This window comes from Archocentrus centrarchus, unplaced genomic scaffold (assembly GCF_007364275.1).
Source record: "Archocentrus centrarchus isolate MPI-CPG fArcCen1 unplaced genomic scaffold, fArcCen1 scaffold_45_ctg1, whole genome shotgun sequence".
Lineage (NCBI taxonomy): Eukaryota > Metazoa > Chordata > Actinopteri > Cichliformes > Cichlidae > Archocentrus > Archocentrus centrarchus.
Genome location: NW_022060271.1, coordinates 1,042,685 through 1,057,673, shown reverse-complemented (window position 1 = coordinate 1,057,673; position 14,989 = coordinate 1,042,685). Strand labels below are relative to the sequence as shown.

General features: G+C 43.5%; 2 protein-coding genes across 2 annotated transcripts in view; both read right to left on the bottom strand.

The window, feature by feature from the left end:
• Positions 1-715: 715 nt before the first annotated feature.
• Positions 716-11,661, bottom strand: cnga1b (cyclic nucleotide gated channel subunit alpha 1b). The gene is made up of 16 exons (XM_030725083.1): positions 11,393-11,661; positions 11,001-11,227; positions 8,566-8,697; positions 7,999-8,064; positions 7,862-7,915; positions 7,431-7,556; positions 7,200-7,304; positions 5,774-5,880; positions 5,509-5,683; positions 5,279-5,415; positions 5,024-5,196; positions 4,587-4,712; positions 3,293-3,445; positions 2,968-3,199; positions 1,268-1,443; positions 716-1,184 (listed from the first exon to the last, which is right to left on the bottom strand). The coding sequence occupies exons 3-16, from the start codon at positions 8,676-8,678 to the stop codon at positions 939-941; spliced, it is 1,989 nt and encodes a 662-aa protein (XP_030580943.1). The 5' UTR covers positions 8,679-8,697; positions 11,001-11,227; positions 11,393-11,661; the 3' UTR covers positions 716-938.
• A 3,063-nt stretch (positions 11,662-14,724) lies between these two features.
• The window catches only part of LOC115777210 (uncharacterized), a 92,450-nt gene continuing 92,185 nt past the window's right edge, over positions 14,725-14,989 (bottom strand). Inside the window, exon 7 of the mRNA XM_030725046.1 lies at positions 14,725-14,989. This exon is cut by the window's right edge and continues 84 nt beyond it. Coding sequence (XP_030580906.1) covers positions 14,725-14,989 — 265 coding nt within the window.

The window sequence follows — 14,989 nt, the reverse complement described above, 5'->3', positions numbered from 1 at the left end:
GACTGTATATGAACATGGTCGTAGCTCCTCAGGTGGAAACTGCAGCACTAACCCTGCACTCTATCTCAGGGCCAGCAGGGGGCGCCTCCTATAAGATCCTCTGGTCTGGTCTCAGTGAGGCTGTGTCTGAATGAATCAAACATTAGGTCCTTACTAGAGTCACAAAGGACAATATCATCTCTTCAGGCATCACAAACCAGTGTGTGATGTCACGGTTGCTGCATCCATCTTTAATATCATCTCTGTGCAGCAGCTCTGCCTGCTGACCCTTTATGAAGCTGCTGATCTACAGATTAAAGCCATGAACGACCTACATAAAAACATGAAATATCAGAAATGTGGATGTTTTTAGAGCTTTCCTGGATCACATGTAGCCACCCAAACCTTTGATTTACCTTAAAACTTTAAATCTGTGACAGTCACGGCTTTAGTTAATATCCTCCAGGGCTTTGTTGTATTATAAGTTATTTTTAAAGCAATAATTTTTGAACATTAAAACGTCCTGCACTTCCTCTGGGGGCCACAGTTTGGGAATCACTGCTGCAAAGCAAAAGCCTGAACTGTAAACAGCCTGTGCTGCATTATTATGTATGTATGTTACATTGTAATTACAGTGTTTTACAAACATGGGAAGAAGTACTCCATGGTGTCACTTCCTGAGGCCTAGTTGTTCTTCTTGTGTTGTTCTGAGTGCAATCCAGAGTCAGCTCCAACATCCAGCAGGTTAATACTTTAATGAGAGGCGTTCTCGTGTGAAGGGATGTTACAAACACCTGAATGTGACAAACACAATTTCACAGGTTTTTTTCTAATTTGGCTTCAAAACGTTAACAGAAACTCTGAAGATGAACGTCCAGAATTCCCCGTCAGGTTCAAACCTCTGGATCCTCCCGCCCAGCTGACCCTAAAATCAAACAGTCCTCGTCTTAATCTTCCTCTTACTTCTCCTCTTCTTTGGTTGCCTGTGTCTCAGGTGTTGGGGGTGGAGCATCACCTGACGGCTCAGCTTGTGGGGGCGGCACCAGCTTCTTCTCCAGCCGGGTGACTCTGTGTTTGAGCTTGCTGTGAGTGGCTTCGTGCTCGGCCAGCAGCCGGGCGTAGCGGGTCTGCAGGGCGTCCAGATTGCTTGTCATCCGGTCCACCTTCTCCTCGATCTCTTTGGGGTCGGGGCCCTGCGCTGCCACCTGCAGGACAAAGTGAGTTATGGCTTGTGCTTCAGCAGACAAGGTGTTTGTTAATGCTTCTATATGAGATCGTGTGAGTGCACCTCGAGGTCCAGCAGCCCATCCTTCATTAGAATCTGCCTTCCCTTCTCCTCGAGCAGAGCTTTAGCATCAGGATACTCTGTCAGGGCTTCCATCAGGTCATCTTTGGAAAGGCAGAAGAGGTCGGAGTACCCGATGCTCCTGATGTTAGCTGTCCTCCTGTTTCCTGCCTTACTGCCTGTTGGAGAAGAAGCGAGACAGGTTAGGTAACAGAAGATAGAAGAACACTCTAACGGGACATCCATCAAAGACCTGATTTACCAAAACACCAAATTTAATGGCTTCTTCTGTCACCTCTTCACTGTCAGATTCATAAATCCAGGTTTACTGAAAACTGTCCCAGCCTCTTCTGATGAAATCTTCTGGACTGATTTTCCTTCAGTTCTGGTTAAAATCAAAACACCTCGACCTCACCTCCAACCATGGAGGTGGAAACATGATCCCATTCATTTCAATGGGAGGAGCATTCAGTTAGAGACGGAGAGAGAAACTGATGTTCATCTGAAAAGTTTCAACCTGTTATTAAAACAACAATTTTGACTTTACAGCCAAATTATAGGAAAATTTGTCTCCTTTCAAACATCCATCCATCCATCCATTCGCTTCCGCACATCCTGTTAAGGGTCGCGGGGGGGCTGGAGCCTATCCCAGCTGTCATAGGGCGAGAGGCAGGGTACACCCTGAACAGGTTGCCAGCCTGTTGCAGGGCCAACACGGAGTGACAGACAACCTTTCACACTCACATTCACGCACTCAGTCACACCTATGGGCAATTTAGATTAGCCAATTAACCTAACCCTTTCAAACAACGTCTTCTTAAAGTCCTCAGATGATCTGGAAGCACTGGAGTGAGTGGAGAACCATCTAAGTGGCACTGAGACAATCATTATAATGATTTTTGGATGAAAGCAGGAGCTACCTGTTTATTTATGACCACGAGGGAAACACGTGTAAAGCAGTTTGTTGGGATGCTCGTGGTTTTTAAACTATACTAATATGAGCTAAAGTTTAGGGAATATAAGAAATGATGAGCGCTGAGCTCATTTCAGAGAACTTTTGAGTTGTTTACCATCAGTTGCAAAGAATGCCATCATCATAGTAATTTCACTGATGTTTACCCACACAGGTGGAAAAAAGTGACAGTTAATGACCTGTGATTGATCTGAAATGGATCATTCTAATTGGTGGTTTGAATTTCCCTACTCTCTCTGTGATTGGCGGATACTTAAGATATGCTGTTTTTCCCCAACTTGTTAGCATTTAATCTTAGATTAGTTCTAATCTTAAAGGTTTTAGTCCTACTGTCAGAGCCCAAGTATGGAGGATCACACCGTCTGATCACAGCAGCAACACCTCAGTGCCTTTGATGCTCTTTCTGTGAAATTTTATGCAGATGATGTTGTTTTATTCTGTGCGCTTCGTTACAGAGAAACTCGTAATATCCAGCAATGATTTGAAGTTTTTACACTTGTCTGTATAAACAAAGATTTTTGGTGAATATGAAACCAGCTGTGGATAAATAGCTCTTGGATTATCAGACCCATCATCATCCATTCCAAACTTTGGTGCACATTTGGGAACATCTTTCAAACACTTCATCCAAAGATTCATGTCTTGAGTGCCACCATTTCTAACATTACTCACTGCAATTCCAAGTCAGATTATTAACTTTCTGTACTCTCTATTATTATTATTCACCTACCTTTGATGGCGAGAATGCTGATCTCTCCAAAGTAGCTCCCATCGCTGAGAACAACAAACTGCGTGACACCGTCATCAGCAACCACAGCAAGTTTTCCCTCCTTGATGATGTACATCTCTCTGCCAATGTCGCCTTTCTTACAGATGTAGTCTCCTGGGCTGTAGACCTGAGGCTGCAGCTTCAGCACCAGCTCCACCAACAGGCCGGCCTCGCAGTCTGCAAAAATACGGACCTGCAGCACCACCCAGAGAAGAAGACCTGATGTTCAGACTTTTATAGGTACCGTTAACTTTTTTTAGGAGAGTGCTTTAAAGTGTGTGAAGACCTTCTTCAGGGTGTCCAGGTGGACGTTGATGGCGATCTCGGCTCTCAGTTTGTCAGGCAGGTATTTCAACACTTCCCTCTCATCCACTGCTTTCTTATTGGTCCACAGGAAGTCAAACCATTTGATCACTCGCTTCTCCAGGTCTTTTGTTACCTGGAGGTGAGACAGGTGTGTGAGGAAGGGGTTCATGAAATACTGTGGTGGATTACGCATACTGGTGTTAATCATGTGATCCTAGCAAATGGAGTGCATTCATACAGTATCTGTTTTCTGGTAAGAGAGACCCACTCATCAGCAGTGATGGTATAGTTACCTTAAACAAAGTAGTCCAATTACTGAATACTGATTACTTAATGTCAGAAGTAATTAAGTTAGATTCCAAGTTACTTTATCAGTTACATCAACAGCTGCTGGTGTTGTGCCAAAAAGTGATCGTCTGCCATAAAGTGATCTTGATGTTTCTGTGTGTTTTTATGTGTAATGTCTTTGCTTATATTGGTAAACAGAGTGCAGTCAGCATGATTTATGAAGGGCTTATATTTAAAATGCAGAAATAACCTGTTTTTCAACAATCTTTAGGACTCTGTGTTATTGTACCTACATTATAATCAATCCAGAGCTTTTTGGACACTTCAAATATCTTTATAGATCTGTGATGTTATATTTGTTGTGATTTCTGCAGCTCTGAGTCAGATTTCTGTTTAAAAAGACATTTTTAATGTCAGACAGTTTTTACCTTCATAAAAAACAAATATATAAAAGTCACTTTGCCAAAACTGAGTGCAGCTTCTACCTTTTGATAGAAATGCTGTTTCTCACTCACAATGACCTGATATCATTCATGAGAGATATGTTTGATATATGCTTCACTGATTATAGGTCAACAAGTCATTTACAGCCGTTTAAATACAGGCAGTCATTTTTTGACAAATACCAAAAATTGCTTTCTGGTGGATGATCACTTTTTGGCACAACACTGTTGAGTCAGGAACACTTTAACCATACATAGAATGAATACGAGGGGAACAACACCAGTAAGTCCCCCTCAGCACAGAGGTGTGTGCAGTGCCAGCAGATATGATAATGAATAAGTCTGATACAGTTTGAAGAGCTGGGGTCAAAGGTCCCTGCAGAGGCAGCAGCACCAGTATGTAGGCTGAAGTAACTTAAATCTGATTTTCCAATTGGAATTTAAAAAAAAAAAATATGTATCTTAGACCAAAAATATAGTTTCAGATTCAAGTATTGTTTAAGGATGATCACAATAAAAACTCACTGATATGACACGACTGACCTTTCGGAAACTCATGTACTGTTTGATGGCATCGATGCGAGCTTGGAAGTCGGCTCTGGCAGCGTTCATGTTAGTGATCATGGAGCCAACGTTACCGACGATGGTAGCAAAAATCAGCACACCCACCTGTAGAAAAGAATAGAATATCTATGAACAGCCAAAAGTAGCTTCCTCTATTGTGTATCCATCATCAGTTTAATTTCCCCTGAATATCCCAACCATCCCTTTTCTAACAGACCTCTATTTTTTTTACTGGAAGTATCAATAAAGAAACACTTGCAAATTCTGTTTTACCATCTGTTTTTTTAACCACCTGTCTAAACCCACCCAACCTCTTAACATCCTCCAACCTCTTAACATCTACTGTCAGGCTTGGGTTTTGTTTTAACTACATGTTAAAGAGGCATGTACTAAAGCTAAAGTTAGGCCACACCCACCAGAAAGTCAGTGACCACAAAGAAGTACTCAGAGTTCTCTACAGGTGGTGGCGTTTCTCCAATGGTAGTGAGTGTCAGCGTGGACCAGTACATGCTGTAGGCATACTTCCTCACCAGACGACCAAATTCTGGATCTTTCGGGTCGGGATACACAAACCTGTCAGAACCGAAACCTGCAGGACAGAACAGATGAAGATGTTACAGCCTTCATCAGTGCAGCAACCAGATGATGAAGACTGAAGCCAACAACCCCACCAATGGCCTTGGAGAAGGAGTAGTAGAGGCAGGCGTTCCAGTGGATGATGATGAGGATGTACATGACGAGGTTGGAGATACGAAGAACATTGGGGTAGTTTGTCCTGGTCTCTGTCCGCTGGAAGAACTCCATCATCCTGAAATAATGTGACTCTTAGATGGTGAAGAAATTTTAAGACATGTTCCTAGTTAGCCAAAGGACTAGTTATCAGTGATTAACCCAAGTGTACCTGTTAAACCTGAAGAGTTTGTTGAGGCGGATCTCGGGGTAAGTGACTCCAAGGACAAAGTAGAAGATGTCAGTGGGAATCATGGATACCAGGTCTATTTTGAACTGGAAGCTTTTCATGTACCGTTCACGTAGCTTCTGCTCGTCCTTCACCAGCAAACCCTGCTCCAGGTACCCTGCAGTCACACAAACATGTATGTTTATTTGCATGATTACACGAATGTGTACAACAGCCAGTATGTTCGTGTGTGTGTTTGTCCTCGGACCAGTCCTGGTTCTGAAAACCATGTCACCAAGGTAGGTGAGGTCTGCTAAGAAGTCCAGGATGAACCAGAAGATCAAGTAGTCAGTCTGCAACTCCTCAAAACACGCCCTGGAACACACAAACATGTCATTAAGCACAATAGTTACTTAAACAACAATCTCCATGAACACATTCTGCATATGTGTTTATGGAGATTCTATCTGTAGGCTCAGGGTACGAGATTTCTGGTGCTGGAAGCTTCCTGGTTTACTTACTGAGTTCTGCTGACCAGCTTGTGATTGAGCAGGATTCTTATAATAAGCTAATGACATTTTAGCTTCTTCTTTTCCACAGTGGCTGTATTGGCAGTGTAGACAGACAGGAAATGGGAAAGACAAGCGGGCAAATTGGCGACAGGCCGGGTCTCGAGCCTGCGCTGCCCGTACCACAAAGTGGTATATATATATATATATATATATATATATATATATATGTACTTTACCATGTATGTAATATTCTGGTCTGTAGCTAAAATGACAACCATCTAGAATATAATAAGTGTAAGTTCAGTTGACTTCAATTTTACCCAAATTATGCAAATTCACAACAACAGCCCTTCTAGGTGCTTTATGTTGTCAGGTAAAGAGTCTTGGCAGTGATGGAAAGGAAGAACTCCCGTTTAACAGGAAGTAACCTCAAACAGATCCAGGGTCAGGGTGTCATCTGGCTTCATTGATAAATATAGCTGGATATCATCTACATAGCAGTGAAAATCAAAGCAGTATTTTCTATTAATATTGCCAAAAGAAGCATGTATGATGTAAATAAAAATACTCCCAGCACAGAACCCTGTGGAACTCCATGACTAACTTTTGTATGTGATGAAGACTCCCCATTTACACGTACATCAGCTAGATCTGATTCAAAACACTGGAGTGTATTTGCTTCAATAGCAGCAGTGTGTTCTAGTGTTGCTATTATAATGCTGTGATAAGCAGATGAGTCCACATATGTTAGTAATGATCTCCTGATGTTAAAGACCTTCAGAGGCTCATTTGTAATCTTCACCGGTGCTGTTTCTGTGTTAGGATGAACTCTTTTTGACCATCATGACTTCCCCATACAGACATTTGTAGCATGCTTCACAAAACTCAAAACAGCAATTTTAAATACCAATACAACCCCCTCAAAGCCAGCATGTGGCACTGAGGGAGCCTGAAGATAGATGAGCACGACCACCCACTGATGGCAGTATCTCAGACATGGGGCCGATGCTCTGTGGCCTTGTTGGCTCTTATTTTCATGGCACTGGAAACTCATTTTTTATTGTTAAGGGGACCAAAGCTGGTTTTCTACAGATGTTGTAGGTCCCAAACCTTCTAAAGCACTGACCCTGCTGGAAAGCTACGACACAGATGGTTAAGAAGAAGCGTGACTTCATGAGGTACCTGGCTATAATCAGAGTCCAGTTGTACATGACAGGAACAGTGATAACACCCAGCCAGTAGTAGTACATGTTTCCTGCAGGATCAATCACTGTGATCTCCTTGGGACTGGACACAAACCAACAAAGGAAAATTGTATTTGTAGCATAAATCATACAATACACACAATATATTACAGTCAGTTTCATTAAGACTGAGCCACTGTTACTGATTAGGGAGATGAAGTAAACATACGGCTTCTCCTTCTCCTTCTCCTTCTCCTTCTCCTTCTCTTTCTCCTTCTCCTTCTCCTTTTCCTTGGCCTTCTCCTTCTCTTCTTTCTCCTTCTGTTTCCTCTCCTTCTTCTCCTGTTTTTCTTTCCTGGGAGAAAAGAAGAAAAAAGGGCAGGTGAATAAACTGGTTTACAGTCCAGTAACAGGTACAGACCTGTATAAAGGAGCACTGCTGTATATGATACAGTTCAGCTGTGTCTGTCCTGCTGGATGATGATGGAGGACTTTATTAGGATTTATATGTAAATCTATATTTCTTGTAATTCTACATTAGTGTGTTTATGTGTTCATGTCAGTGACATCAAATAGTTTCCTTTGATTAAGAATAAGCATTAAAAATGATGTCATCACTATTCCATAATTAAAGGATGAAGATGGGAGGATCAAACCTACTCCTTCTTCTCCTTCCTCTCTTTCTTCTCCTTCTTCTTTTTCTTCTTCTCCTCTCTGGAAGGCAGCAGCACACATACATGTAAACACAAAAACTACATCTGCAAATGCATGTTAGTGTGTCTGTGTGTGTGTCTTACTCCTCTTCATTGTTGTTGCTGTTGTTGGCATTGAAGAGAAGCCCTGCTCCCGTTTCTTTAGTGTCTCTGAAACAAAGAAACAATCAGGTAACTTCAGCTCACCTGGATACACGACATACCTCAAGGATCTGAAACCCTTTCACTGACCAGTGCAATGCTTCAGGAAATGATAGAACTTTTACAGTAGAACCCAGAGACCTCTGAAACTTTATTCAGGTCCCTTAGAGAGGCTTTATCTGCCCACGGGAGCCTTTAAAGGATCTGTAGAAACTCTTGTCAGATTAGTTGGTGAATGAATCTTTGGTCCAAAGGTCTTTCAGCTTATTATTTTACTTTGGTTGGACACAAGTCTGACCAGTGGCTAATGGATACCCAAGCCTCATGGGTCAGTGAATGTGTTCCTGTAGGGCCTACAGAAGTTCATCAAGGACTCCTGAGGGATTGTAAAGCATTCCTGAGACTCTTCAGTCGCCCATTGAACTAGATGCCTGAACCCGACTTCCCACAGCTGACTCACAATTATTACTCAGACTGCAGTTCTTAGGTCTTATTTGTGTGACAGCTCACCTGTGCTGCTGGCTGGTTTCACCTGGCTCCTCCTCATCCATATCTTGTAGAACGATAGAGGGTGGAGTTAACCTGGAGACTTGGTGTGGGAGTAACGGAGTTACTTTAGCCATGGAGATCTTTGTTTCCTACCTGGGATCCAGAAAGGAAGAAAAATTACCTTTGATGGAAGGTGGGAAACAGAGAACATCAGGAACCATCAGGCCTGAGCTTAGCTTGATGATTATTTAACATGTTCCTCCTTGGACGCCCACTGCAGGTAATCCTAACTTCTCTTTCCTGAGCTCAGCAGTTTGTGTTAGACCTGATTCAGTACAGAATGACTGTGGCCTCTTTCCCACCAAAAGGGTTCTGGAGCCCGTGCCGTAATTTGAACCGTTAGGCGGGTTTTCCACTGCCGAAACACTCGGTGCTCGGATGAAAAATGGGTTCAATTCCGGCCCCGCAAACTAGCTGGTCTGGAACCAGGAACGTGTGATGAAAGTGGCAGAAGGGCGTGACTCTGCCGTCTCAACATCAAGTTTTCTACCATATTACCGTATTTTCCGGAGTATAAGTCGCACTTTTTTTCATAGTTTGGCTGGGGGTGCGACCTATACTCCGGAGCGACGTATATGTGACATTTATAACACATGAACCAAAATACTCCAGCCACTTGACATCTCCGTGAACTGCAGCTTTAAGGCAGTCTTGCGTAACCTGTGGGTGCAGTGGATGATGGATGCAGAGCACAGCTTAACGGCAACTGGGAGAATGCGCCACCCAACTTTCCTGGAAGTCATTGGATGGATCAAGAAAACATGGGCTTCAGTGACAAACCATCCTGTTGGGATTCAGAAAGGCTGAAATAATTGGAACTGCAGCTGACGACGAGTCTGACTAACGCGACACAGAAGAGGAAGCGGCGCTTCGTCTACGGAGTGTACGGAATTGTTTAGAAGTGACACAGAGGATGAAGAATTCAATGGATTGATGGTTTGGTTAACTTGTTAGTATGTTCTTTATGCTATGGTTATCTGAATAACTTAATGTTACGTTAACATACCGAACACGTGTTCGTTGTGCGTCATGTAGCTGAATGTGCTACGTTAGCATAACGTAGGCGTAACCGTGTTCGTCCTGTTCTTTAATCCATTATTATTTTAAATTGCCGTTCAAGATGGAATTTCTGCTCTGGGTCTCGGATTCTATCACCCCCCCCCCCCCCCCCCCCTCCCCCCAAAAAAGTGCGACTTATAGTCCAGTGCGACCTATATATGTTTTTTCTTCTTTATTATGCATTTTTTGGCTGGTGCGACCTATACTCCGGAGCGACGTATAGTCCGAAAAATACGGTACATGTGTATTACATGAGAAAAGCGAAGCGATTTTCACGGCTGTGAATTAGGTTGGGCTCTAAGGCTGAACTTGCTGCTTTGTATCAGTTCATATCACAGATAAAAGGACACAAAGTGCGTACTTGTCGTCTTGCTCTAATCCCTGTCTGGGGTTGTAGCTGGTGGTAGTGGGAGTCATCACAGGTGTTTATGGGGGACAGAGTGTAACATCACTGCAGTGGTGTTTTTCCAGGACAAGCTGTTCAGTATATTCTGTCATGTAATATTAACCTTAAACTTACAGATGCTGTTTTTGGATGGTATTGATCCACTAACATTGCAATAATATGAATTCTTGGTACAGATGACTTTCACATCATTTGGTACTAAAATAAGGTTCACTAGCTTCTTGAACCATCTCACATCCTTGTTTGGCACCATTTAGATAATAACATAGTTGCTCATGCTAGTTGCTCACATCATCTTTTATATCAAGTGTTGATAACCTGTTGTCATTTCAGGGCCCAGGTTGGTGACCCCCTTCTATCGTAGGCACACAGTTGACATCAAATGGAATATTTGTAAATCAGGTTCTTTTCTTCAGATTATTATAAACATCAGCCTGACTCAAAGCTAGCTGCCTTATTAAAACTGTGGACCCAAAGCTCCAGCAGTAGGTCCCGGTCATGTCTGGGACCCAAAGCTGTTTGGCTGGTGACATTCATGAAACCCAAACCTGCAGCTTCGTGCAGATGTTGGGACCAAAGGTGGACTAATGCCATTAAAAACATTTGTTACAACCTGGGAACATAAAGAGCTTATTATCAGGTTCTGTTAATAATTCCTTAGTAAAGCTTATGGAGAAGCTGGGGTGGGAAATAAAGATGTGTCTCTAATCACCAGTCAAACACGTCTCCTTTGAACTCTGACCTCCAGGTTTATGTTCACACAGTAACAGGAACAGTAGGAGCACGCATGCATATACAACACATCAACACCAGACTAAATAAATCTGTGCTGTTCCCTCTTGTTTCTTATTGATTCTGTGTCTCAAACATGGATCTGATCGTTTCATAAGTGTGTGGCCCTCCACCCTCAGCCCATTATCTCCTTACTCACCTGCAGCTGATAATCCAACACTCTCGGTTACGTGGCCTAGATCCACCAGGTGCTGATCAAACTCATCTCAGAGGAAACAGGAGTGACCCCCCCATAAACACACCCCCACACAGGCTGGGACCCTTTAAATGCTGCAGTTTGGAGTCCAGAGGAGAACAGGGATGGAGGGATGGAGGGAGTGAAGGAGCGGAGCGTTCGGAGGGTCCAGCAGAGTCTCCTCAGTCACCCTGACAGGGATAAAGAGATTAGAGGAGGGATGAGACTGTGTGTATTACACACAGCTGCACTCAGATGGGGACGGATGTAGTTACACATGTAACACTACCTATAAACCAAATCTGACTCAACACGTTTATTTGTTCAGTGCTGAGCAAAGAGAAAGAAAACCTGACCTGATGGAGGAGCTCAGGATGAAGACATGAGGAAGGAAGGAAGGAAGGAAGGAAGGAAGGAAGGAAGGAAGGAAGGAAGGAAGGAAGGAAGGAAGGAAAATGCCTCAAAGGCACCGAGATTTAAACAGGACGACCAGAAAGGAGAAAAAAAAGGTTATTAAAATGATGTTTCAGGGAGGAGGAGGAAATCAAAGGAAGGATGACTGAGAATCAAGGAAATATGGTGGGAAAAGCAGGAAGGAAAGGATGGAGGGAGGTCGAGGAGGGAGGAGCCGAGTGAAAGGAGGGAGGAAAGATTTCACTGAGACACAATGAAGAGAGAGAGAGAGAGAGCAGATTAGAAGGAGCCGAGCTGGGTTCCTCCGATCCTGCTGAGTCAGCAGAGTCATCTTAATCCTGACACTGGGATTACACTGTGTGTGTGTGTGTGTGTGTGTGAGTGTATGTGTGTCTGTGTGTGTGTGAGTGTATGTGTCTGTGTGTGTGTGTCTGTGTGTGTGTGTGAGTGTATGTGTCTGTGTGTGTGTGTGTGTGTGTGTGTGTGCGTGTGTGCGTGTGTGTGTGTGTGTGTGCGTGTGTGTGTGCGTGTGTGTGTGTGTGTGTGTGCGTGTGTGTGTGTGTGTGTGTGTGTGAGTGTATGTGTCTGTGTGTGTGTGTCTGTGTGTGTGTGTGAGTGTATGTGTCTGTGTGTGTGTGTGTGTGTGTGTGTGATTGGTTGGATCAGCATGGAGGACAAATACGAATACCTTTATTAGTCCCACAATGGGGAAATTACAGTTAACAGAACACCATCCAAGAACATAGAGACAAACACAAACGGGGGGGCAGGTGTCTGAGGTCATGCAGCCATTTTACCGGCACTACCTTTAGCAGGAAAACAGAAAGATACACTGGGATAGGTAGGTTCAAAAAAATCATCTGGTACTGTGTTCATTATGAACACCTTATGAGGTTCCAAAAAACACCTCAGCAGAGCAGCAGCACATTTAAAGCCTGGAGAGCACTAGGGTGGGTAGGGGAGGGGCTGCCAGCAGGATACTGTGATGGCCAATCAGCTTCCAGACCAGCAGTTCATGATAATGTTCATGATAAGATGGTACAGTCAGCCTTGGTTGCCAGGATACCAGTTCATACAGGTCACAACACGGGGCGGGGGGGTGAAGAGCATCTGTTTACAAACATCTCCATGGAGATGATTTAGATAGACAGCATCCAAGGCCGTCTGAGAGCCAAATACTGCAATTGTTTTGGTTCAGGCCGTCATAACTCTTTGCTGACAGACTTACAGTTTTCTGTTACCTCTCAGAAGTCCAATCATCCAAATCTGGTTCTACTCCACCACACAGAACAGAGACTCCAACACTCCTCCAGATGTAATCCACTTTGATTCAGCTCTACTGAGTCTGATTGAGTTCGTACTGTTTCTGCATCCCTCATAGGCAGCCTTACTAGGGCCTGAACAGCTGCCCAGAAACCAGGTATCCCCAGGTCCAATTCAGGAAAAGAAATCCTGGTATCAATATAAATGCCACGTCCACGCAGTGCAGCCAGGAACGTTATCTTCCATCCCCACAGGAATCCATAACATAACCAGCTGGGTGTGTAGTCGGACCAGAGGAAAGAGGGTTCCCCTTCTCCCAATCTCCTCGTGATGAGAATTTGGCCATCAGTAGTGTTGAGAGACCAGCTGACCAGATCCATAATTTAATTTCCAGTTCGGGGATGTGTGAAGAGATGCAGCGAAGCAGCAAAGCAGCAAAAAGCAGGGGTAGATAGGGAAGGCTGGGGAGAAGAGTGAGTGCAGACATGCAGAGATGCAGTGTTAGTGCTGATGAAGCCTGAATCAAGAGTCAGTCAGGGTTTTAGTAATGATAGTTTTCTGTTTAGTTATGTGTGTTTAGTTCCTGTTTCCCTCATGTTGTCTTTCCCATGGTGTGTGTCCAGGTGTTTGTGTTGTCCCCTGGTGTCCAGTCTGGGTTATGTTCAGCGTCCCGTGTCCTCCTGTTCTGTCAGTGTTTGTTTGGTTGTTTCATGTCTTGTGTTCAGTTTGATATCCTGGTGTTCCCTGTGTTGTCTTTAGGTTCTGTTGTGGTCAGGTTTGCATGTACCTGGTTTGGTCACTTCCTGTTTTATTTTGACAGTCTTGTGTTCCTTCTGCTTTGTGTTTATTTTGTTTCCCTTTGTCTTGTCAGTGTAATTGTGTTCAGCTGGGTCCCTCACCTGTTGTCACTCCCCTCATGTGTGTATATACAGTCTGTGTTCTTCTTAGTTGTTGTCAGGTTGTCGTCTTTGTCTACGTGTGTGTGCCTCAGGTCAGTGCTGCTGTGTGCTGTCCAGCCCGTCCTTGTTTCCTTCAGTTAATAAAGCTTCAGTCCAAGTGAAGCTTTTGCCTTCGGGGTCCTGCTGTGGGGTCATGCTGTGGGGTCCTGCTGTGGGGTCCTCCACCTTGCGTGCCACAGCGGTACATGACACAAAGAGCTTTGAGGAAAATTATAAGAGCACGAAGAGGCCAAAATGTGTTTAGGTGGAAACCAGTGACGTATAATTACCTTGAAAAAGTAATCTGATTACTGATTACTCCTTTAAAAAGTAACTTAGTTACTTTACTGATTACTTAATTTTAGAAGTAACTAAGTTAGATTACAAGTTACTTTATTAGTTACATCAACAGCTGCTGGTGTTGTAACAAAAAGTGATCGTCTGCCATAAAGTGATCCTGATGTTTCTGTGTTTTTATGTGTAATGTCTTTGCTTATATTGGTAAACAGAGTGCAGTCAGCATGATTTATGAAGGGCTTATATATAAAATGCAGAAATAACCTGTTTTTCAACAATCTTTAGGAGTCTGTGTTATTGTACCTACATTATAATCAATCCAGAGCTTTTTGGACACTTCAAATCAGAATCAAACTTTATTGGCCGAGTATGCTGCGCATACAAGGAATTTAGTTTTGGTCACAGGAGCTCACAGTGTACAATATCAGAGTAATAAACAAAAGTGAAAACCTGCAATTAATCACCCCCCCCCCCACACACAGTCATACCTTATATTGTGCAAAGTGTGGGTCTGAGTGTAGCAGCAGTTAAAAGGTGTCTAATGGCACAGAAAGGGTCCATGAGGTAACAGTCAGATCCAGTGGAATAATGGTTCATGGTTAATAATGGAATAATTGGTTTGAGCAGTGGATTTCAGAAGGTGGAGTTGATACTACATAAGAGAATCTGTAGAAGTGCAGTTTGAACCTGAAATGTTGTTTTTGTAATAATTTAACTGTTCAAGAGAGTGATGGCTTGTGGGAAGAAGCTCCTTTGTAGCCTGGATGTCCTGATCCTCATCTGGCTGAAACACTGGAGCAGATGATGTCCAGGGTGAGACGGGTCAGTGAAGATCTTCTCTGCATGCTTCCTGGTTCTAGAGGCGTGCAGATCCAGCAGTGAAGGCAACTCAACCCCATCTGTCCTCTCTGCAGACCTGATGATGTGCTGCAGTCTGTGGAGGTCATGCTTAGTAGCAGAGCTGCCACACTGATGAATGTGGTGATGACAGACTCTATGACTGCTGTGTAGAACTGCACCAGCAGCTCCTTGGGTAGTTTG

Coding starts and splice junctions, on each gene's coding strand:
- cnga1b (XM_030725083.1), bottom strand. CDS start 8,678: ATGGCTAAAGTAACTCCGTTACTCCCACACCAAGTCTCCAGGTTAACT. Junction 5,416..5,508: donor AAACTCTTCAGGTTTAACAG/GTACACTTGGGT, acceptor ACATTATTTCAG/GATGATGGAGTTCTTCCAGC. Junction 4,713..5,023: donor TTGTGGTCACTGACTTTCTG/GTGGGTGTGGCC, acceptor TCTTTTCTACAG/GTGGGTGTGCTGATTTTTGC.